The sequence below is a fragment of the Mesoplodon bidens genome (genome assembly GCF_964165515.1).
Source record: "Mesoplodon bidens genome assembly, chromosome: 6".
Lineage (NCBI taxonomy): Eukaryota > Metazoa > Chordata > Mammalia > Artiodactyla > Ziphiidae > Mesoplodon > Mesoplodon bidens.
This window is the reverse complement of record NC_138162.1, coordinates 105,999,134-106,022,669: the sequence shown is the minus strand read 5'-3', so window position 1 is coordinate 106,022,669 and position 23,536 is coordinate 105,999,134. Positions and strand designations below refer to the sequence as shown.

Below are 23,536 nucleotides of genomic sequence, written 5' to 3'. Positions count from 1 at the left end.
GAGACTGCAAGTGGGGAAGAATCTGAATAGATGAATGATCCATTGATCCAGCAATGAATGATCTTGAAAGTCACACACAGGCACACATGTTCACAATCATGCAGCCTTTGGACAAGAAGGGAAGAGGAAGACAGGGGCATCAAATGGACGTGTGTAAGAAGGAGAAAAGAAGTAGAATGCAGAAGGGAAGCTGGGACGGACACTTTGCAGACGTTATCACCTTCCTAGAAGTTTTGCTTTACAAATGGCTTGGTTCAAACCAACTTTTGGATCTTTCTGGTTTATTGATCCTGTTCTATTGACCATAGCTTCCTGATTGGTCAGAGTCATTGTTAACACAAGAGCTAAAGTAAATGTCCCCTGACTAATGATAAACAGCATTTATTGAGCTCTTATCATGGCGAATTTATACTGTCCTAAATACTTCGCAAGAATTATATTCCTCAATCCTCAAAATAACTGTCTTATTATTGGCCCCATTTTACAGATGAGAAAACTGACGTTCAGAGAAGTGAGTTGTCCAAGGTCACACAGTGAGTGTGCCATTCCTGTGTCAGTTTGTTCTCAGCTCCATATATGTCCCCTCTATTCTGTATGGCAGGAAAGTACATGTCCCAGGCTCCCTTGATGACTAGATTCCAGGTAGCACTGGCCAATAGGAGGTACTAGTGAAAAAGTGGAGCATGAGGGGAGGGGAGAATCAGAGAAGTTCTCCCTGCCATCCTGGCCCTGCAGGTGGCTGCATCTCCTTCTTGAATCTATCTTCCTTGGACTGCTCCTACCTCCAGGGTCTCAGTTCTTACCAGGCTGCCTCTGCTGCCATGCTTCTAGCTCCTACTGGATGGCCCTGCCTTCTGGGCTCCTGTAACAATATTTGCTTCTGGAGTCCCTCCAATCCCAGAGGTGATAATGGTTTCTTTCTGTTGCTAATTTCTGGGTTGCCTTGTTGTCTCCACTGTGGACCAAATTGTGTCACCTCCAAATACATATGTTGAAGCCCTAACCCCTCAATGTGATTGCATTTGGAGAGAGGGGTTTATGTAAGTAATTAAGGCTGTAAGAGTAGGGCCCTGACCTGGTAGAATTAGAGTCCTTATAACACATATATATGGAATCAAAAAAAAAAATGGTTCTTAAGAACCTAGGGGGAGGACAGGAATAAAGACACAGACGTAGAGAATGGACCTGAGGACATGGGGAGGGGGAAGGGTAAGCTGGGACAAAGCGAGAGAGTGGCATGGACATATATACACTACCAAATGCAAAATAGATAGCTAGTGGGAAGCAGCCGCATAGCACAGGGAGATCAGCTCAGTGCTTTGTGACCACCTAGAGGGGTGGGACAGGAATGGTGGGAGGGGGGGAGACGCAAAAGGGAGGAGATATGGGAACATATGTATATGTATAGCTGATTCACTTTGTTATAAAGCAGATACTAACACACCATTGTAAAGCAATTATACCCCAATAAAGATGTTAAAAAAAAAAAAAAGAGACTGGAAAGAGCTAGCTCTCTCTCTCTCCCTGCCATGTAAGGACACAGTGAGAAAGTGTCTGTCTGTAAGGAAGCCAGCAAGGGAGCTCTTACCAGAACCTGAGCACGCTGGCACCCTGCTCTTGGATTTCTAGCCTCTAGAACTGTGAGAAAATAAATTTCTGTTTCCGAAGCCGCCAGTCTATGTTATTTTGTTATCTGTAGTAAACAAGCCGACTAATATATCACATTTTGTCTCCTCAACTTTTCTTTCACTTTGTGGTGCCATTTCCTGCATTAAATTCCATTCTGTTTGAAACCCTTAGTATATTTTTGTGCTTTTGCCCTCCTGACTGGCCCCTGACTCACTCAGCTACAAGTTCAGAACTGAGATTCCAGCTAAGGTCCGAACACACACCAAAAACTGTGTTCTCAAAAGTTGTGTTGTACTTCTTATATTGCTTTGGTTGTCTGCAGAGATCTGGGGGAAAAGCCAAATAAATAACATGAAGCCAAGGTTCTGTGAGCCAGTGTCTCCAAAAACAATGGAAATGGGAAAAAGCTTCAAGGTTTTGGAGCCTAAATGTGACTTTTCAGACACTTCCTTTATAATTACAAGTGGAGGTTGGGGGGGGCGGTGTTTGGAGGAGGAGCCCTTCAGTTACTGGTCCTGCTCCAAAGTGGCAGCAAAAGGGGCAGGGATACTGTGCCACTGGGATGTATTCCTCTCTGACTCGTGAAATGTACCGCGCAACGGCATGCCAAGTCCGGAACGGAATGGCGTGTTACCTTGGCAGTGAATTATGTATCTTTTTCCTTTTCTTTTTTTTTTTTCAATCAATCAATCAATTTATTTATTTTAAAAACCCCAAATTAATATATAGATGGAAAATTTTTTATTATATAGCATCCTTCAATGAAAATCTTTAAAAATTCTCTATTGTGTATATTTACTTTACCATTTGGAAAGATATATTCAAATGCAGAAGAGGAGGTCATGTTAAATTATTTGCCTTAAGTTCCCCCCAAGTGTCACACCAGTGGAATTATAATGACCAGTGCTTTCTTCCATTCACCAGGACAAAAGCCATGCTGTCAACCTTGACTCCTTTCTTTCTCTCACCACCCAAGTTCATTCCAGTAAGAAGTCCTATGGTCCCTCCCTACAAAATGTACCCAGAGTCTGACCACCTCTCCGTGCCTCCACTGCTACTTGCCTGAACCACTACCTGCATTACTGCGTCTTTTTTTTTTTTACATCTTTATTGGAGTGTAATTGCTTAACAATGGTGTGTTAGTGTCTGCTTTATAACAAAATGAATCAGTTATACATATACATATGTTCCCATATCCCCTCCCTCTTGCGTCTCCCTCCCACCCTCCCTATCCCACCCCTCCAGGCGGTCACAAAGCACCGAGCTGATCTCCCTGTGCTAAGCGGCTGCTTCCCACTAGCTCTCTACCTTACGTTTGGTAGTGTATATATGTCCATGCCTCTCTTTCGCTTTGTCACAGCTTACCCTTCCCCCTCCCCATATCCTCAAGTCCATTCTCTAGTAGGTCTGTGTCTTTACTCCTGTCTTACCCCTAGGTTCTTCATGACATTTTTTTCCTTAAATTCCATATATATGTGTCAGCATACAGTATTTGTCTTTCTCTTTCTGACTTACTTCACTGTGTCTGACAGACTCTAGGTCCACCCACCTCATTACAAATAGTTCAATTTCATTTCTTTTTATGGCTGAGTAATATTCCATTGTATATATGTGCCACATCTTCTTTATCCACTCATCCGATGATGGACACTTAGGTTGTTTCCATCTCCGGGCTATTGTAAATAGGGCTGCTATGAACATTTTGGTACATGACTCTTTTTGAATTATGGTTTTCTCAGGGTATATGCCCAGTCGTGGGATTGCTGGGTCATATGGTAGTTCTATTTGTAGTTTTTTAAGGAACCTCCATACTGTTCTCCATAGTGGCTGTACCAATTCACATTCCCACCAGCAGTGCAAGAGTGTTCCCTTTTTTCCACACCCTCTCCAGCATTTATTGTTTCTAGATTTTTTTGATGATGGCCATTCTGACTGGTGTGAGATGATATCTCATTGTAGTTTTGATTTGCATTTCTCTAATGAGTAAAGCTGTTGAGCATCCTCTCATGTGCTTGTTGGCAGTCTGTATATCTTCTGTGGAGAAATGTCTATTTAGGTCTTCTGCCCATTTTTGGATTGGGTTGTTTGTTTTTTTGTTACTGAGCTGCATGAGCTGCTTATAAATTTTGGAGATTAATCCTTTGTCAGTTGCTTCATTTGCAGATATTTTCTCCTATTCTGAGGGTTGTCTTTTGGTCTTGTTTATGGTTTCCTTTGCTGTGCAAAAGCTTTTAAGTCTCATTAGGTCCCATGTGTTTATTTTTGTCTTTATTTCCATTTCTCTAGGAGGTGGGTCAAAAAGGATCTTGTGGTCATTTACGTCATAGAGTGTTCTGCCTATGTTTTCCTCTAAGAGTTTGATAGTGTCTGGCCTTACATTTAGGTCTTTAATCCATTTTGAGCTTATTTTTGTGTATGGTGTTAGGGAGTGATCTAATCTCATACTTTTACATGTCCCTATCCAGTTTTCCCAGCACCACTTATTGAAGAGACTGTCCTTTCTCCACTGTACATTCCTGCCTCCTTTATCAAAGATAAGGTGACCATATGTGCGTGGGTTTATTTCTGGGCTTTCTATCCTGTTCCATTGATCTATCTTTCTGTTTTTGTGCCAGTATCATACTGTCTTGATTACTGTAGCTTTGTAGTATAGTCTGAAGTCAGGGAGCCTGATTCCTCCAGCTCCATTTTTCGTTCTCAAGATTGCTTTGGCTATTCGGGGTCTTTTGTGCTTCCATACAAATTGTGAAATTTTTTGTTCTAGTTCTGTGAAAAATGCCAGTGGTAATTTGATAGGGATTGCATTGAATCTGTAGATTGCTTTGAGTAGTAGAGTCATTTTCACAATGTTGATCCTTCCAATCCAAGAACATGCTATATCTCTCCATCTATTTGTATCATCTTTAATTTCTTTCATCAGTGTCTTATAATTTTCTGCATACAGGTCTTTTGTCTCCTTAGGTCGGTTTATTCCTAGATATTTTATTCTTTTTGTTGCAATGGTAAATGGGAGTGTTTTCTTGATTTCACCTTCAGATTTTTCATCATTAGTATATAGGAATGCCAGAGATTTCTGTGCATTAATTTTCTATCCTGCTACTTTACCAAATTCATTGATTAGCTCTAGTAGTTTTCTGGTAGTATCTTTAGGATTCTCTATGTATAGTATCATGTCATCTGCAAACAGTGACAGCTTTACTTCTTCTTTTCTGATTTGGATTCCTTTTATTTCCTTTTCTTCTCTGATTGCTGTAGCTAAAACTTCCAAAACTATGTTGAATAAGAGTGGTGAGAGTGGGCAACCTTGTCTTGTTCCTGATAGTGCAAATGCTTTCAGTTTTTCACCATTGAGGATGATGTTGGCTGTGGGTTTGTCATATATGGCCTTTATTATGTTGAGGAAAGTTCCCTCTATGCCTACTTTCTGCAGGGTTTTTATCATAAATGGGTGTTGAATTTTGTCAAAAGCTTTCTCTGCATCTATTGAGATGATCATATGCTTTTTCTCCTTCAATTTGTTAATATGGTGTATCATGTTGATTGATTTGCATATATTGAAGAATCCTTGCATTCCTGGAATAAACTTGATCATGGTTTATGATCCTTTTAATGTGCTGTTGGATTCTGTTTGCTAGTGTTTTGTTGAGGAATTTTGCATCTATGTTCATTAGTGATATTGGCCTGTAGTTTTCTTTCTTTGTGACATCCTTGCCTGGTTTTGGTATCAAGGTGATGGTGGCCTCGTAGAATGAGTTTGGGAGTGTTCCTCCCTCTGCTATATTTTGGAAGAGTTTGAGAAGGATAGGTGTTAGCTCTTGTCTAAATGCTTGATAGACTTCCCCTCTGAAGCCATGTGGTCCTGGGGTTTTGTTTGTTGGAAGATTTTTTATCACAGTCTCAATTTCAGTGCTTGTGATTGGTCTGTTCATATTTTCTATTTCTTCCTGATTCAGTCTTGGCAGGTTGTGCATTTCTAAGAATTTGTCCATTTCTTCCAGGTTGTCCATTTTATTGGCATAGAGTTGCTTGTAGTAATCTCTCATGATCTTTTGTATTTCTGCAGTGTCAGTTGTTCTCCTTTTTCATTTCTAATTCTATTGATTTGAGTCTTCTCCCTTTTTTTCTTGATGAGTCTGGCTAATGGTTTATCAATTTTGTTTATCTTCTCAAAGAACCAGCTTTTAGTTTTATTGATCTTTGCTATTGTTTCCTTCACTTCTTTTTCATTTATTTCTGATCTGATTTTTATGATTTCTTTCCTTCTGCTAACTTGGGGTGTTTTTGTTCTTCTTTCTCTAATTGCTTTAAGTGCAAGGTTAGGTTGTTTATTCGAGATGTTTCCTGTTTCTTAAGGTGGGATTGTATTGCTGTAAACTTCCCTCTTAGAACTGCTTTTGCTTCATCCCATAGGTTTTGGGTCGTTGTGTCTCCATTATCATTTGTTTCTACGTATTTTTTAATTTCCTCTTTGATTTCTTCAGTGATCACTTCGTTATTAAGTAGTGTATTGTTTAGCCTCCATGTGTTTGTATTTTTTACAGATCTTTTCCTGTAATTGATATCTAGTCTCATAGCATTGTGGTCAGAAAAGATACTTGATAAAATTTCAATTTTCTTAAATTTACCAAGGCTTGATTTGTGACCCAAGATATGATCTATCCTGGAGAATGTTCCATGAGCACTTGAGAAAAATGTGTATTCTGTTGTTTTTGGATGGAATGTCCTATAAATATCAATTAAGTCCATCTTGTTTAATGTATCATTTAAAGCTTGTGTTTCCTTATTTATTTTCATTTTGGATGATCTGTCCATTGGTGAAAGTGGGGTGTAAAAGTCCCCTACTCTGAATGTGTTACTGTCAATTTCCCCTTTTATGGCTGTTACTATTTGCCTTATGTATTGATGTGCTCCTATGTTGGGTGCATAAATATTTACAATTGTTATATCTTCTTCTTGGATCGATCCCTTGATCATTATGTAGTGTCCTTCTTTGTCTCTTCTAGTAGCCTTTATTTTAAAGTCTATTTTGTGTGATATGAGAATTGCTACTCCAGCTTTCTTTTGGTTTCCATTTGCATGGAATATCTTTTTCCATCCCCTTACTTTCAGTCTGTATGTGTCTCTAGGTCTGAAGTGGGTCTCTTGTAGACAGCATATATACGGGTCTTGTTTTTGTATCCATTCAGCCAATCTGTGTCTTTTGGTGGGATCATTTAGTCCATTTACATTTAAGGTAATTATCGATATGTATGTTCCTATTACCATTTTCTTAATTGTTTTGGGTTCATTATTGTAGGTCTTTTCCTTCTGTTGTGTTTCTTGCCTAGAGAAGTTCCTTTAGCATTTGTTGTAAAGCTGGTTTGGTGGTGCTGAACTCTCTCAGCCTTTGCTTGTCTGTAAACGTTTTAATTTCTCCATCAAATTTGAATGAGATCCTTGCTGGGTAGAGTAATCTTGGTTGCAGGTTTTTCTCCTTCATCACTTTAAATATGTCCTGCCAGTCTCTTCTGGCTTGCAGAGTTTCTGCTGAAAGATCAGCTGTTAACCTGATGGGGATTCCCTTGTGTGTTATTTGTTGTTTTTCCCTTGTTGCTTTTAATATGTTTTCTTTGTATCTAATTTTTGACAGTTTGATTAATATGTGTCTTGGCGTATTTCTCCTTGGATTTATCCTGTATGGGACTCTCTGTGCCTCCAGGACTTGGCTATTTCCTTTCCCATATTAGGGAAGTTTTCAACTATAATCTCTTCAAATATTTTCTCAGTCCCTTTCTTTTTCTCTTCTTCTTCTGGAACCCCTATAATTCGAATGTTGGTGCATTTAATGTTGTCCCAGAGGTCTCTGAAACTGTCCTCAGTTCTTTTCATTCTTTTTTCTTTCTTCTGTTCTGCAGTAGTTATTTCCACTATTTCATCTTCCACATCACTTATCCATTCTTCTGCCTCAGTTATTCTGCTATTGATCCCATCTAGAGTATTTTTCGTTTCATTTATTGTGTTTTTAATCGTTGCTTGATTCATCTTTCGTTCTTCTAGGTCCTTGTTAACTGTTTCTTGCATTTTGTCTCTTCCATTTCCAAGATTTTGGATCATCTTTACTATCATTATTCTGAATTCTTTTTCAGGTAGACTGCCTATTTCCTCTTCATTTGTTAGGTCTGGTGAGTTTTTATCTTGCTCCTTCACCTGTTGTGTGTTTTTCTGTCTTCTCATTTTGCTTATCTTACTGTGTTTGGGGTCTCCTTTTTGCAGGCTGCAGGTTCGTAGTTCCCGTTGTTTTTGGTGTCTGTCCCCAGTGGCTAAAGTTCATTCAGTGGGTTGTGTAGGCTTCCTGGTGGAGGGGACTAGTGCCTGTGTTCTGGTGGATGAGGCTGGATCTTGTCTTTCTGGTGGGCAGGTCCACGTCTGGTGGTGTGTTTTGGGGTGTCTGTGGACTTATGATTTTAGGCAGCCTCTCTGCTAATGGGTGGGGTTGTGTTCCTGTCTTTGGCATAGGGTGTCCAGCACTGTAGCTTGCTGGTCGTTGAGTGAAGCTGGGGGCTGGTGTTGAGATGGAGATCTCTGGAAGATTTTCGCCGTTTGATATTATGTGGAGCTGGGAGGTTTCTTGTGGACCAGTGTCCTGAAGTTGGCTCTCCCACCTCAGAGGCACAGCACTGACTCCTGGCTCCTCAATTTGGGATGATTCGTTGTCTATTCATGTATTCCACAGATGCAGGGTACATCAAGTTGATTGTGGAGTTTTAATCCGCTGCTTCTGAGGCTGCTGGGAGAGATTTCCCTTTCTCTTGTTTGTTCTTACAGCTCCCGGCTCTCAGCTTTGGATTTGGCCCCGCCTCTCCATGTTGGTCGCTGGAGGGCGTCTGTTCTTTGCTCAGACAGGACAGGGTTAAAGGAGCAGCCGCTTCGGGGACCCTTGCTCACTCAGGGTGGGGGCGGGGAGGGACGGGTACGGAGGCGGGGCGAGCGTGTGGCGTCAGAGGCCGGCGTCACGTTGCACCAGCCCGAGGCGCGCCGTGCATTCCCCCCGGGGAAGTTTTCCCTGGTTACCGGCACCCCGGCAGTGGCGGGCTGCACAGGCTCCCCGGAAGGGGGGCGTGGGCAGTGACCTGCGCTTGCAAACAGGCCTCTTGGCCAGCGGCAGCAGCAGCCCCAGCGTCCCACGCCTGTCTCTGGGGTCCGCGCTTTTAGCCGCGGCTCGCGCCTGTCTCTGGAGCTCCTTTAAGCAGCGCTCTTAATCCCCTCTCCTCGCGCACCAGGAAACAAAGAGGGAAGAAAAAGTCTCTTGCCTCTTCGGCAGGTCCAGCTTTTTCCCGGACTCCCTCCCGGATAGCCGTGGCGCACCAGCCCCTTCAGGCTGTGTTCACGCCGCCAGCCCCAGTCCTCTCCCTGCGCTCCGACTGAAGTCCGAGCCTCAGCTCCCAGCGCCGCCCGCCCTGGCGGGTGAGCAGAGAAGCCTCTCGGGCTGGTGAGTGCTGGTCGGCACCGATCCTCTGTGCGCGAATCTCTCCGCTTTGCCCAACCCAGGTACGTGGGGAGTTTCTTGCCTTTTGGGAGGTCTGAAGTCTTTTGCTAGCGTCAGTAGGTGTTCTGTAGGAGTTGTTCCATGTGTAGCTGTATTTCTGGTGTATCTGTGGTGAGGAAGGTGATCTCCGCGTCTTACTCTTTCTCTTTTTCCTTTTCTGATAACACATGGTATTTTGAACGTTAATGTGGGCAAGGTACAATTTCTAATGTTATCAACTATTCTCATTTTTGACAAGTCTTCCTCCTTTTCCTATTAAGAGTTTACTTTTTTCTACTAAATTGGAGGAGAAGATAGATACTTTGGAAGCTCTTTCACTTTTCCTCCATGGGCCTTGTATGTTGCCTCTCTTCATGAGGATATTAAGAGCCACATTTCTTCCTGAGAACTGTAAGCAAATCTCTCACTAAGAATATGAGCCAAAGCAGCTTGCTAATTGCTAATGAGAAAGTGATAACTTTAGATAAACACTGGTGGCTATTTCATGGGTGGCTGATAAAGAATAAAGATGGGCATCAGCTCTCCAAATGTCATGGACACATGATTTGCTTCTAGTTATAATGCTCATTCCAACAGGCCAAGGGAACGAATCAGTGGGTGGACATGGTTAACTGCTTTCACAGGGGCATGGTGATTATTAAGCTGGGCAATAATGCCCAGCAAAGGAAATTTCATCTCAAGCTATGATAGTAACAGATTATACTGGGTAGGATGTGGAAGTGATATGTCCAAATTTGTCCAAATTTCTAACATGTTATGTTCAAGGCATACTTTATTAAAAATGTACAAAACTAACTGCTGATGCATAGAAATAATTTCACTTGGTATTTAATCACTTTAATCCAATTGAAATATTTTCCTTGTTGCTGTCACTGAGGAACAAATTGTTGGTCAAAGATGACAGGCAGATACACGTTGCTGTACCCTGCAGAACCAGTTCTATGCTGTAGGTGACTAACTCATAGAAGAAACATTCATTTTGTTTGTTCATTGCCTCCTTAAAAGTCTGAGAAATGGAAAAATAGATGAAGTGCCTCACGCATCAATAAAATATTAACCTATTTTATTTAGTGAATATGATTCCACAAAATAAAGTTATATAATCAGGCACAGACTAATGGAACCCAGATTATAACCCAAGGGAAGTGATGATGAATGTGAAGTTCTTACCACTTACCAGTGAGTTTTTAGGTAACACTCCCAGAGGTTAGTTAATTTCCCCATAAGCTAAACAATTGATAACAGGGACTGCTTAGGGCAGGTGAGTCCTCATAGGTAGAAGGCTTATTCCAGGGATAAGTAAATACAGAATATATAGTATTTGTTATCTTTTCTATAAAAGTATGAAGTGGAAACAATGTGGGTCCGATAAGAGAAAGGCCTGAGTTCTAATCTTTATGCCCAAACTTCTGCAAGAAATGGCAATAAAAATAATTCCTCCTTATATATGTTTGTTATAAGGATTCAATGATTTATTATAGGCAAAGGGCCTGATATGTAATAAACTCAACAATTGTTATTACTGTGATGAACTATTTGGATTCGGACACGGGCCTTCTCCTCTCTAAATGTCTGTTCTGGGGAAAAGGGAACAGTGATTCCTAAAACTTCTCAGAATTTGCACCAGTGGGTAAAATTGTAGGGGGTCAGATATTGGAACAGTGACAAGAAGGCTTTGCCAACAGTCAAAGTTTCCTCATAGGCGTCAAAACAAAGTAACTTTCCTGTCACTGTAGATGTTCACTTCTAGGGTAGGCAACTACTTTTCAGGCATGAAAAAGGGGAGTTCAATATCAGAAACTAATGCAACCTTCAAGATTCTATGATTCTAAGTAACAAATATTAAGTAAAGTTTAAGTGTATCTAACTCTTCTACCTCTTGAGGTTTTGCTATAGATTGAATTTTGTGTGTATCTCTTATAGACACGATAATTTGATATACAGTGCATTTAAATTAATACGTTTTAAGATATTTATTTATAATTATTATTTAATAATAATAATAATGGCAAGGAGAACTAATCATTCACTGGGCACCTAATATTTGCCAGACATTGTTATACCATCTTACATTTGTGATTTTATTTAGGCCATTCAGAAAGCCAGTCCAGAAACAACTAGGCAGCCTTGATCAGAATGAAATCTGGAGAAAAGGGAGGACAGCTGCCTCTTTTTCTTTTGAATATTCACATATTTACGTGGATGTAACTTACTAACTTGTAAGTTTTTATTCTTCTAATTATTAGCACATGATATTTCAAGTGCAAAGTTTCATTTAGCTGAAATATTCTTTCTGGTTACAGGTAAATTTTGGGTGTCTAAATTGAGAAATATTTAAAAGCATTGTCTTAGGATTCAAACCATTCTCGAGTTTTCCATGTTAAAATGGGAGGTTTATGGGGTATTGTGACTTACACTGCGGTCCAAGCTTCCCAAGTCTAAGGGCAAAGAAACCTCTTCCTGCTATACTACTCTATTTCCAACCTATCTGTGGTTTTCTGGCTGTGATTATAAATAATTAAAATTAAGAATATTCAGGGAGTTCCCTGGTGGTCCAGTGGTAAGGACTCTGGAGCTTTCACTGCTGTGGCCTGGGTTCAGTCCTGGTCGGGGGAACTAAGATCCCACAGGTTGCGTGGCCAAAAAAAAAAAAAAAAAAAAAAAAAAAAATTCAGATGCCCTAATGTGAACTGGTATTTCACTCTTCTCACCAAAATTCCTTTACGAAATGAGAAACAACTAGACTAAGAGGCTAATTTCATTTCTTTTAGCTGTCATGGCCTGATCTCTTATGAATGTGAGAATGCCAAAAGATAGCACCTAGGATATTTGCATTTGACCTTTGACTTGTGATCCTATTATCTTAATTTAGAATCAGGAATCTCCTGTGTCTGCCTTCTGCAGATAATATTGTCACTCAAGTTCTTGGACCCTGATTCTGTGCTCTCGTCCACTCCCCGCTCCCACCCCCACCCCCACCCCGATCTCCCCACAACACACCCCCAAACCAGGCTATAGGCATGGAGACCTATGTAAGTTGTCTAACTTCCTATTGAGGTCTTTAGAACAATTACCCTACCCTTAAGCCCCCCAGAAAGGGTTTTTGATCAAGTCACCTGTTAATTTTTGAAAACTATGCTTTCTCCTAAGACCAGAAAGCTAACTAGACTTACAGAAATGACTCAGTAACTTTTTTTAAAAAAATAAATTTATTTATTTATTTTTGGCTGTGTTGGGTCTTTGTTGCTGCACGTGGGCTTTCTCTAGTTGTGGCGAGTGGGGGCTACTCTTCGTTGAGGTGCGCAGGCTTCTCACTGCGGTGGCTTCTCTTGTTGCAGAGCACGGGCTCTAGGGATGCGAGCTTCAGTAGTTGTGGCATGAGGGCTCAGTAGTTGTGGCGCACGGGCTTAGTTGCTCCTCATCATGTGGGATCTTCCCGGACCAGGGCTCAAACCTGTGTCCCCTGCATTGGCAGGCGGATTCTTAACCACTGTGCCACCAGGGAAGCCCTCAATAACTTATTGAAGGTATGATGTGATGGTGTTCAAACTACCTTAGATAAGAAATTGAAGACAACTCTGAGACCCTTGCATGATGGTGTTGAGCACAGTCAATATGGATTTGGGGATTTAAAGTTGTCTTCCTAGGAACTTCCCTGGCGGTCCAGTGGTTAAGTCTCCACAATTCCAGTGCGGGGGTTGTGGGTTCGATCCCTGGTTGGGGAACTAAGATCCCACATGATGTGCAGCCAAAAAAAAAAAAAAAAAAGGAAAAAAAAAAAGAAAGTTGTCTTCCTAAGCCTAGTGCAAAACTGCTTCTCTCTCCTATTCTCAATATTGTTTTAAATAATTTGCATTAAGAAAATTTTAAGCCCCATGATTATGTAGGTGGATTATTGAATGTCTAAGTAATTTCAATAGCTTATTGCAGTGCAAAATGTAATTATTTTCCACCCAAATTCTCTATATGAACAGTGAATATATTACAGAGTATTGTACAATGTATACACATATTATAGATAATGTATACATATCTATTTATATTGTATACTTATTTTTGTAAACTCATTGCAATGCATTCTGTATTGAAATAATGTATAAGGAAACTAATGTTCTAACTAATATCTTCAAATTAAGTAAATTCTGTACCTTTTCCAATTCATTCAACAAATGATTTTGATCAGCTACTACATGCATGTTATAGTGCTAGGCACTTTCCACAGATGTTATCTCATTTAATGACCTTATCAGCCTTTTGAAGAATATGTTAGCACCCGTATTTTATAGGTAAGGAAGTGGAAGCTGTCTTAGTCAATTTGGGCTGCTGTAACAAAATGTCATAGACTGGGTGGCTTACAAACAACAGAAATTTATTTCTCACAGCTCTGGAGGCTGGGAAGTCCAAGATCAATGTACCATGATTCTGTGTCTGGTGAAAGCCCTCATCCTGGTTCATAGATGGCTGTCTTCTCAATGTTGCCATGTGGTGGAAGGGGCAAGGGAGCTCTCTGGGGTCTCTTTTACAAGGGCACTAATCTCATTCATGAGGGCCCCACTCTCATGATCTAATCATCTCATAAAGGCCCCACATCCAAATAACATCACATTGGGCATTAAGATTTAACATACAAAGTTAAGGGACACCAACTTCAGTCTGTAGCAGAAGCTACATATAATGAACCCACAACACAATTTTACTGTCTATAGACCTGAGATTTGAACTCAGATTCAGTGCTTTTGCCAAAGCTTTACACTTCTAAGGGCAGAGGAACCCTGGAGGTAGATGAATGTTGTGTAGACTCGGTAAAATAATTCACTTAAAAATAGCTCCTCTTTTCCTTTGGGCAAATTACATAAACCACCAAGAAAAAGTAACTTGCTCCAAACTGGAACGACCAACCTATTTGTTGTGGAAATGAATATCCCAATGTTTGAATACTGTCTCTGCACTGACTGGCAATAGAAGGCGGTGCTAGAAATAACACTTTCCTTTTCCATTGAATATTAAAGTTACCACGGGAAAGTGGTTGCCACATTTTTGTACACTGCAAGCTGTCGTGGTAGAAGGAACCACCACTTATGTTATATCTGGATGTTTTATTCTTCTCATGATGCAAACTGCCATTGCATCATTTTTTTTTAATGTGAGGAGATTTGTAAGCATATTAAATGAAAGATGCATGGCATAGATCTATTTTCTTTCTTTCAATCTGGAAAGAAAAAAGTGAATGCAGCAGAACCTCCTTATAAATTGAGGTGGCCAATGATGGATGGATTTGAGGGGCAATGTAGTGCAGGGGGTTAAGAATATGTGGTCTGGATCTGGACTATGTGGGTTTTATCTACTAGATGTGACCTAGAGAAAGTTAAAAAATAATTCTATGCCTCAGTTTCCTTATGTTTGAAGAGTGAGAACTAATTAGCTTTAGTACTTCTTACAAGATTTAAAACAAAATAGTATCTTTAAGACAATTTACTGGAAAAGTAGAAATACTATTTTTCAGTGGCTTAACGTCACTGCAGCCAGGGGCTGACTGTAGGCAGAGAAAAGGTATTCTAATTTCCTAAACACTTGGAGGTTTGTGCCTAGTCTCTCCCTGTCAACTATTCGGAAACATGAACTTCAAATTGCTCTCTCTTTAAATAGTAGTGCAATAATTGGCATTGACAATAGAATTAGTGAATTCTGGAAGGGAAGATCCTTGTATACCCAAGCCATAGTTCACAGTAAATATTTCTTAAGTTTATGAACCAATCAAGCAATTTGATATTTAGAAATGTCTGCTTGGCTTATCAAAGGCATGCTGTTCTATTATTTTTACAGAGGGCAAAACAGTGGTCTGTCTTTTGGAGTATTTAGAAATATTATTAAATTCTTTCCTTCTCAGGAAAGAAAATGAGATGATTGAAAATAAAATTAGGAGCTGAAGGGATAAGTCTCTAGTGCTGGCCTTTGGAGGTCAGGGTGGTCGCTGATTGATCCTGTTATTTTTAGACACTATATGTTACAAAAAGGGGTTTCTACACTCAGGAGCCAGCACTGATAATGGGTTTTAGGTGTAGACAGGTGAGTATTTTTATAATAATGGCTATATATTTAGTAGGTATTTTAAAATTCAAGAAGCCTATCCTATAGATCCAGCCTCTATTCCTACCTCAGGCAATAGCTCCCAGACTTTTCTTTGGAGAAATGCTGCTTTATCAGTGGTATCAGTCTTGGTGGGACTGTCAGTCAAAGTGCTTCTTCCTCTGAGGGCTACGGGGTGAGGCAAATGTATGCTCTTTTTCTGAACGGTCAATGAAGTGATACAAAGCTTCAAATTCAGTCAGCCCTGTGACTGCATGAGGATTTGTTTTCTTTGTTCCTGGGACTGTCTTTCCCACCAGTGCCTCTTTGGCTGATCCCTCCATCCTAGAATTTATGCTGTATCTTTCCAGTATGCTTTTTTCAGATTTTTAAATCCTACATAACTAGAGTAAGTTTTTGCGGATTATATTTAAAAATTTTGTTTCACTTTGGATGTTATGGATATTATTGCTTTAGAAAAATCATTGTATTAACATAAAACATGGTTGTTTTAAAGAAAAAAATGTAACCAAGAGTTTGTACAAATGATATGCAGATCTAGCAAAAATTGTGAGGATTGGCAAAGGGCTAATGATAGGGAAACATCATTACAGTTATTGATATTAGCAACAAACTTCCTGGACATATTTAGGGATTAAAATTGGAATATCTTGAAAAGCCATTAAAAAGAGCATCCAGGATTGTATTATTGGGATGATCCTTATTGATAAAAGAAATACAGACTTGGAACAAATATACTATTAGTGGTTTTAAAGGTTTAGAACAGATACATTTTGAAAAGGGCATTGTATTATTTCCCTGGTCAAGATCAGGCCTTTAAATTTTTTTTTAACTTTAAATTTAAAAATTGTTTATTTTTAATATTACTTCCCCCAATTAGTAAAACACTGAAAGTATAAACCTCCATCGACCAAATCAAGACTCAGTGCTGCAAGTAAGCCTGTGTGCTTGTGTGTGTGGTGTGTGTGTGTGTATGTGTGTGTGTGTATACAAGAACCATGCATCTGAGGCTGGAGGTTTCTTGTTAAGACTGTTAGAGGTTCCAGTCCTGCTTCTTCTGGACACATTGATATAAATGCCATGAGGTCCTTTGTGTCCCAACCCCATAGGAGCAAGTTAAGGCTCCTTTATTGCCCCTCTCACCTTGAGGTTCTCTGAGTTCCGGTTTGGGATCTAAACACCTGGAGGTTGAAGACTTCCATCCCCCCCCAATGTTACCTTTTTATCAGATGCATTTATTTTTTTTATTTTTATTTTTTATTTTTGCGGTACACGGGCCTCTCACTGTTGTGGCCTCTCCCGTTGCGGAGCACAGGCTCTGGACGCGCAGGCTCAGTGGCCATGGCTCACGGGTCTAGCTGCTCCGCGGCATGTGGGATCTTCCCAGACCGGGGCACGAACCTGTGTCCCCTGCATCGGCAGGCGGACTCTCAACCACTGAGCCACCAGAGAAGCCCAGATGCTTTTATTTTTATTTCAAAAATATAATTTAAAAATTTTGGGATGAAGGTTGGGCTAAGTAAAGATTTTGACATCTGAAAATGTTTTGTCATTTATGTTTTCCCAGTAACAGCTCTCAGGGAAATAGTGGTAAGAAATACAAGTTGCTTATAATCCCCCAAATAATCTGCTCAGGGTAAAGAAAGGGTCAAGTGGTGGAGAATTCACTTTGAAATGACATGACACCAAGCAACTGACTATGTTTCCAATATGACCTTTATTGAGCAACTACTGCTGTGACGCTTAACATCAATCAATGAAAAGTTGCAAACTGCATGTCAGCGAGGTTCTCCCATGAACAAAGTCCTTTTTAAATGCACCAGTGAGGTAAACATAATTATTCATATATAGCTTTCTTAAGGCTAAGAGAGTTCTGTGTTTCATTTATTATTTTTGGCTCAGTTGGTTCTTTGCATAATATACCTCAAGACATCCCCCCAAGCGCCCCCCTTCCAACAGCTTAGGAAATTGGCCACTTCCCCAGGTACATACAGTATCATGCATTCGAATCGCCCAAACACTGGGGAGGGAGCACCCTGAGCTTGCATGCAGGTCCCTCATATTGCACAAAGTAAAATACAATGTCTGGAGCCCCCATGGGAGAACCCGTTCTGTTTTGAAGCTGTCAATCACATGCATTTTGAAATTGTCATATGGCTTAACCTTTTGCAATGGACTCATCTATTAGTCACTCTGGGTGACTTCCTTTACTACGGCGTGTGAAGTGACCTTCTCTACCTTTTTAGTAGACACTAATTTCTCCTCAAAGGTCTCTTCATGCTCTTCGACCTTTTGAGTGACGGTTACAGATTTGGTGATATACTTGGTAGCACCATCTCCCCCCTCACTGGTGGTTTTTTCTACCATTTTGGTCACCACCCCTTTCTCCTCACCTTTATCACCACCCTTCTTTTCAGCTGCTGGGCTCACGTCTAGCCCATTGGTGACAACCCCTTTCTTCTCTTCTCCCCCACTGCCCTTCTCCTTAGTTTCCTGCTCTTTCTCGTCTTTTCCTTCCACCTCCCCATTGATGGCTATGTCTTCCTTCCTGGACTCCTTCAAACCTCCCTCCTCCTTCTTCCCCACCTCTTCCGCTTTCTCCTTCTCCTTCTCCTTCTCCTTCTCCTTCTCCTGCTTCTGTGGCTTTTCCTCCTCTTTGGCATCCTTCTCCAAGCTCACTTTTACTGATTTGGCGACCACCTCCTCCACGACTTCCTCCTTCACTGGGGATTCAGCCTTCTTCTTCTCTGGCACATCCTTTGGCTTCTCCTCCTTTTTCTCTCCCTTCTCTTCCTTGGGAGCTTCCTTTGCTTCTTCCTTCTTTTCTTCCTCCACTTTCCCTTCCTCCTCTTTCTGTTCTCCTTTCTCGGCTCCAGCTTCTGCTTTGGGCTTCACCTCTTCCACGGGTGACTTTGCCACCGGGGACTTGGCTTGCTCCGGCTTCTCCACCTTGGCTTCTGCCACGAGCTCCTCCTTGGGGGCCACTTCTTCACCCTTTTCCTCCACTTTCTTTTCCTCCTTAGCTTCGGCGGCTTCCTCTCCTTCACCTTCAGCCTCTGTTTCTCCTTCCTCTTCCTGCTCACCTTCCTCTTTTTCACTAGAAACCTCCTTCTCAGATCCTCCTTCCTCAGCTTGGTCTGATTTAGCGCCCTCCTCTTCTTCCTCTTCCTCTTTGCCCTCTTCCTCCTCTCCTTGAAGTTCAGGTGCAGTAGCTTTCACTGGAGACTTCTTGGCAGCTACAACTTCTTCCTCGGCTTCTTTCTCCTCTTTCTTTTCTTCAGGCTCTTCTTCCTTGTCCTCTTCTTTCATGGAGACTGTCAATTCCTCTGCAGTGGCCGTCAGGGCTTCTGCCATTTCTGATTTCTCATCTTCTACCTTGGTTTCCTCTATGATCTCCTCGACAAATTTGTGTTGGACCTTTAGCTTGGGAGCCTCTACCTTGGTTTTCTGAATCTTACTGGATATTGTGATGGAGGGCTGTCGGTGTGTATACAGCGGCCCAGTGATGCTTCCTGCAAATGTGCTAAATCTGGTCTCTTCACCCTCCAGGAGTTTCCTAAGGAGAGAATCAAAGAAGGCAAAAGACGTAATGAAAACCTCATTGGGTCTTCTGAACTCCATTACAGTATGTGTAACGTGATAGATACCTTTGGATAAATAGAATCACTTGAAGTAACACTTGCTATCATTTCACTAGTATACTGTGTCCTATTCAATGACAGAAACAGATTCTCAGGGACACTCAGCCAGTCACCCAATGCAGTAACTAACCACGCCCAATAGTCCACTCACTACACCCAGCTACCAAATCTCAGCTCTGCTGCAATCCATTTGGTGCAACATGAATATGCTGCAAAGCTCCCTAGAAGCCAAAAAGGCCTTAAGTGATGTTCTTGAACATTTGGACTTTCAAGATGTATACTAAATGTCTTTTAGCGAACGTTCAAAAATTTTACAAAACTATTTAGAATATATTAGAATTCAAGCTATATATATGATAGCTAGGTGCTAATACGTGCGTATCAAGTTATAAACTGGTCTGCGATTTTAATCATAAAGTGTCTATTTTATATAACTATTTAGCTTTCCGGAAAAGACAGATAGCTCTGAGCTGAGTGCAATTTATTCTTGTAATGTGAATGATCTTACTGGTAAAAAAACAAAAAGAAAAACAACCCCCCCCCAAAAAAACTATTTAGTCAAGGATTTTCACCTATGAATTTAGTCAACAGCAAGGTGACATCAGTTAATATATTTATAATCTCTTCTCTTTCTCTGGATGTATATCTAGATCTATAAACATAAATCTAAATAAAAAAATATATATTCTATCAATCATATGTATTCTCAGCCAGATGATGGCAATAGTAAGCTGTAACTGAGCGAGAAATGGAACGTCCTGGTGTTTGTCCTTGACATTACACAGTTGAAAAGCTGAAAGCACTAGATGAAATATTAAAAACTAAAATTCTGTTTTTGTTTCAAATATTTGAAAACAATTGTTTCACTAAAATAAAAAAAGTTTAAGCATAAGCACTGAAATTAATCGGTGCTCTTCCTCTAAACACTTTATTCAAACATTTTAACTACTGTTTACTCTTTTAAAGCTGCATAAAAAGTTGCAATTCTTTAATTACTTTTTAATTCAGAAGAAAACCTGGCACTGATTCAAGACTCCTGCAACCCTGCTTGCTTTAACTTAAGTGGTGAAGGTTCCTGCCTAAACGGCCTCTATAGTGCGGCTACTATTTCGGCCACGTCCGCCGCGAGCACGGTACCTGTATGCAGCGATCTCGATATCTAGAGCCATCTTGACGTTGAGGAGATCCTGGTATTCTCTCAAATGACGAGCCATTTCCCACTTTGTGCCCCGAAGCTCATTTTCCAACTGCTGGATGGTGTCCTGAAAGAGACACAGCCACAGACTTATCCTTCCAAACAGCCACTTCTTTCGCGAACCACTTGGTACCTCCTCCTCCTCCTTCTTCCTCCCCTCCCTCGACTCCCTCCAGCTTTGCAAACCTCGGGTACCGCTCCCAGACCCCGTCCCCCCTTAAAATAAAAACCTAAGGAGTTCACAAACAAACGAACAAACAGAATCAATAAGACAAATAGACATTTCCTGGGCACACCACGCACTGGGACCAGTGGATCTAGAACAGGTCTCAGCGGGAAACACACACATGCATGGGGAAACCCCACGGCTGACCTGGCCCTTCCCATCTGAGCCCTTTGGGCTGAAGCCAGTTTGGGGAGTTCTTCCGATCACGGCTGGAAAAGTTGAGAATACATGAGTTTCTGCACAGCTATCCTAAAGTTGCTGCTTTACCAACGACCCGAATGTAAACCTCCTACTTTAAACGCGCAAGCGTGCAAAACTAGGACTCCTAAGGAAAAGAAGCACGTTTTGAAAACGGTCAGGGGTCTTCGAGCGGGGGATGGTGCGTCGGGGAGGCTTGTGGAGGGGATGGGAGGGACGAGGGCGCTTTGAGCCTCCAACTTGGGTCTGCGTCGCGCGCGCGCGCGCCGGCCAGCGGCCGCTAGGGAGCGCGGCTGAGAGCGCGGCGGGGCGCGGGCCTGAGAGTCGGGGGCGCGCGGCGCTGGCGCTGGCGCAGGCTGGCCGCGCAGCCGCTGTTCCTACCTGGTAGCTGCTAAGGTCGTGGTTGTGCCGCTCCTCGATGTCGCTAAGCTGCCGCTCCAGGGATTCCTTGGTGCCGCGCACCGACTCGAGCTCGATGCTCTTGGACTGCAGCTGGCGCCGGTACTCGGCGATCTCTTCCTTGGCGGAACGGATGGCCTCCTTGTTCTGCTCGGCAGCCTCGGTGAGCTTGGCGTAGCGGCACTTAAACCATTCTTCGGCCTGGTGCATGTTCTGGTCCGAGTGGCATTCGAGCTGGGAGCGGATCTCCTTCAGCGCCGACGAGATGTCTGTCTTCAGGTAGTCTTTGCGCTCCACGGTGATGTGTGACGCCTGGATCTGGGCCAGCAGGTCGGCCACCTCCTCCTCGTGATTGCTCCGCAGGAAAGCCACCTCATCCTGCAGCGACTGCACCTTCTTGTCCAGCTCCACCTTGACCAGCGACGACTCTTCGATGTCTTTGCGCAGCGCGCGGATGGCCGCCTCGGTGTCGTCGCGCAGCCGTGCCTCCTCCTCGAAGCGCTCCTTGAGCCGGTGGATGTCCTCTTCAAGGTGGTCCGAGTCCAGCTGTACCTGAGCCTTCTCGTGGTTCACCAGCTCCAGGGTGGCGCGCAGCTCGCGGATCTCCTGGTCGTACGCGTCGCCCAGCTGGGCGTGCGAGGCCTGCTTCTGCCGTAGCGCCTGGATCTCCGCCTCGATCTCCTTGTTCTGCTGCTCCAGGTAGTGCACTTTCTCGATGTAGCCCGCGAAGCGGTCGTTCAGCCCTTGCAGCTGCTCCTTCTCATTGGAGCGGGACAGCTTGTAGTCGCCGCCCGGCCCAGAGCCGCCGTTAAGCAGGGACGAAGACTGGCTGAAGTCGAGGCTGCTCTCGGCGGAGCTGAGCATGGCCGTGCTGTAGGTGAGGCGCGGGGCCAGCGCGCTGCGCTTGTAGGAGGAGGACACGGTGCTGGGCGAGCCGCGGGACCATGACTGCGAGCGGAAGCCGCTGGACGGGGAGCCGGTGACGCGGCTGAAGCTCGGGCGGGTGTCGGTTACCCGCCGGTAGGCGGACGGGTTGCCCAGCGAGTCCAGCGTGTAGCTCATCTTGGAGGCTTCGGGGCGTGTGGCTGGCACAGCGTTCTGCTGCCCTCGCCGCAGCCCCTTTATAGCCGCGGCGGCTGGTCCTGGGCCAGGGCCCCGCCCAGTGGAGGCGGCGGCCGAGGAGGCGGGGACTGCGGGTACCGGGCCGTGGGGATGGGGGCTGGTGAAGACAGCCCAGCAGTGATTCAGCGCCCGCTCCACGTGGGCCCGCGCCGCATCGGACCCCGGACTTTGCTACCTTGGCCCCGACCCCTCCCCCAGCTCTTCTTTCGGTGCCAGACCACCTGTCCCCTCCCAAGCCCCCTCTCTCCATTTCTCTTCACCTTCGGATTGCATTTTACACCCCCAGTGGGAGCATTCACCCAACGCCCTTTCTTTGTTCAGTCACTCTCCCACCGTTCGGGCCGCTTTTCTAGCGACCCCCTAGCCACTTTGTTCTTGTCCTTTTGTTTTGTGGGGTTTTGTGTGTGTGTGTGTGTGTGTGTGTGTGTTTGTAAGCCCTCTGCACTCTTATCTTGACGTTTTTCTCTTCTTTTGCCCTTTCTCCATTACTTTTTTCTTTACCCATCTTCTGTGCTTAATCACTTCCCCCTCTATTTGGCATCTCTTCGCCTTCCCACTTTAAAACTTCTTTAGTCCCACTCACTCCTCCCTTCTCTCTGAGCCCCTTCCTCCTGGACCTTTTTCTTCCCAGTCTTGTCTTTTCTCTTTCTCCTCCCGCCCCTCCCCCTTCCTCCCGCCCCTCCCCCATCCTCATCTCCCCTTGCCTTCCTCCCCTCCCCCCACTCCCGGTCTTAAAGCAGCCCGAGATGAGCGCAGGCCCCGAGTTGGGCCTAGAAGAAAAAACCAAAAAGACTTTGAAGAACGGTCAGCCTGAAGTCTTCGAGAAGGAGACAGAGAGGCTGGGCCGGGGTATTTATTTGTATTAAAAGTGGGATATGTCGCTGCTTTCTGCTTAACGTTTGGGGGACGTCCGCAGTTTCCGCAGGGGCAGAAGGTAAGGCGCTTGTGCTCGCTATGGCGCCGGCAGCACCAAGGACAGCGCCCAGGCTGGTTTGCTGGAAGATTCAGCCGCCCTGGGGGCTTGTCGCCCAGCATTGCTTGTCCGGTTCGGTTGGCGGGGGTTTCCTTCCCCCACTTCTACCCGAGTAAATACAATTAAAGCCAGTTTGCAGTGACTCTGAAGGAGCCAAGCTGGGATCTCATGCTAAGATTCCTCTGCAATGCAGGGTGGGCACAATGCAGAGTTTGAAAACAAATAAAATTAATTAAAGTCAGGTAACAGAGATATACTTGTAGCCCAGTTTCAGTTTTCTAACAGAGGATGGATGCAGGAAATCAAGAGATACAGGAACTGAAATCTGAAGGTCAAATATTCCTTGGAAAGGGGAATTCGAAATCTGCAGAGATGAAAAGTCCAGGGGAATAGAGTTTATGACAAGTCTGAACAAAAACAATTGCCTTGTCATCTTTCTGTTCAGTACTCCTTGTTTGTGACTGCGATGACTGAAAAGCACCTGAGTTAATTTCAAATTAATTTAAAAGTTGCCAAGTTACTCACCATAACTTTGAATAAA

The 23,536-nt window shown here is 43.2% G+C and overlaps 1 protein-coding gene across 1 annotated transcript; it reads right to left on the bottom strand.

Moving 5' to 3' along the window:
• Positions 1–17,425: 17,425 nt before the first annotated feature.
• NEFM (neurofilament medium chain) lies at positions 17,426–21,962 on the bottom strand (the record flags this gene model as incomplete). Its single annotated transcript, XM_081238374.1, has 3 exons — positions 17,426–18,797; positions 20,020–20,144; positions 20,883–21,962. 3 exons carry the CDS (start codon positions 21,960–21,962, stop codon positions 17,426–17,428), a joined length of 2,577 nt encoding a protein of 858 aa, XP_081094500.1.
• Between the last annotated feature and the right edge of the window lie 1,574 nt (positions 21,963–23,536).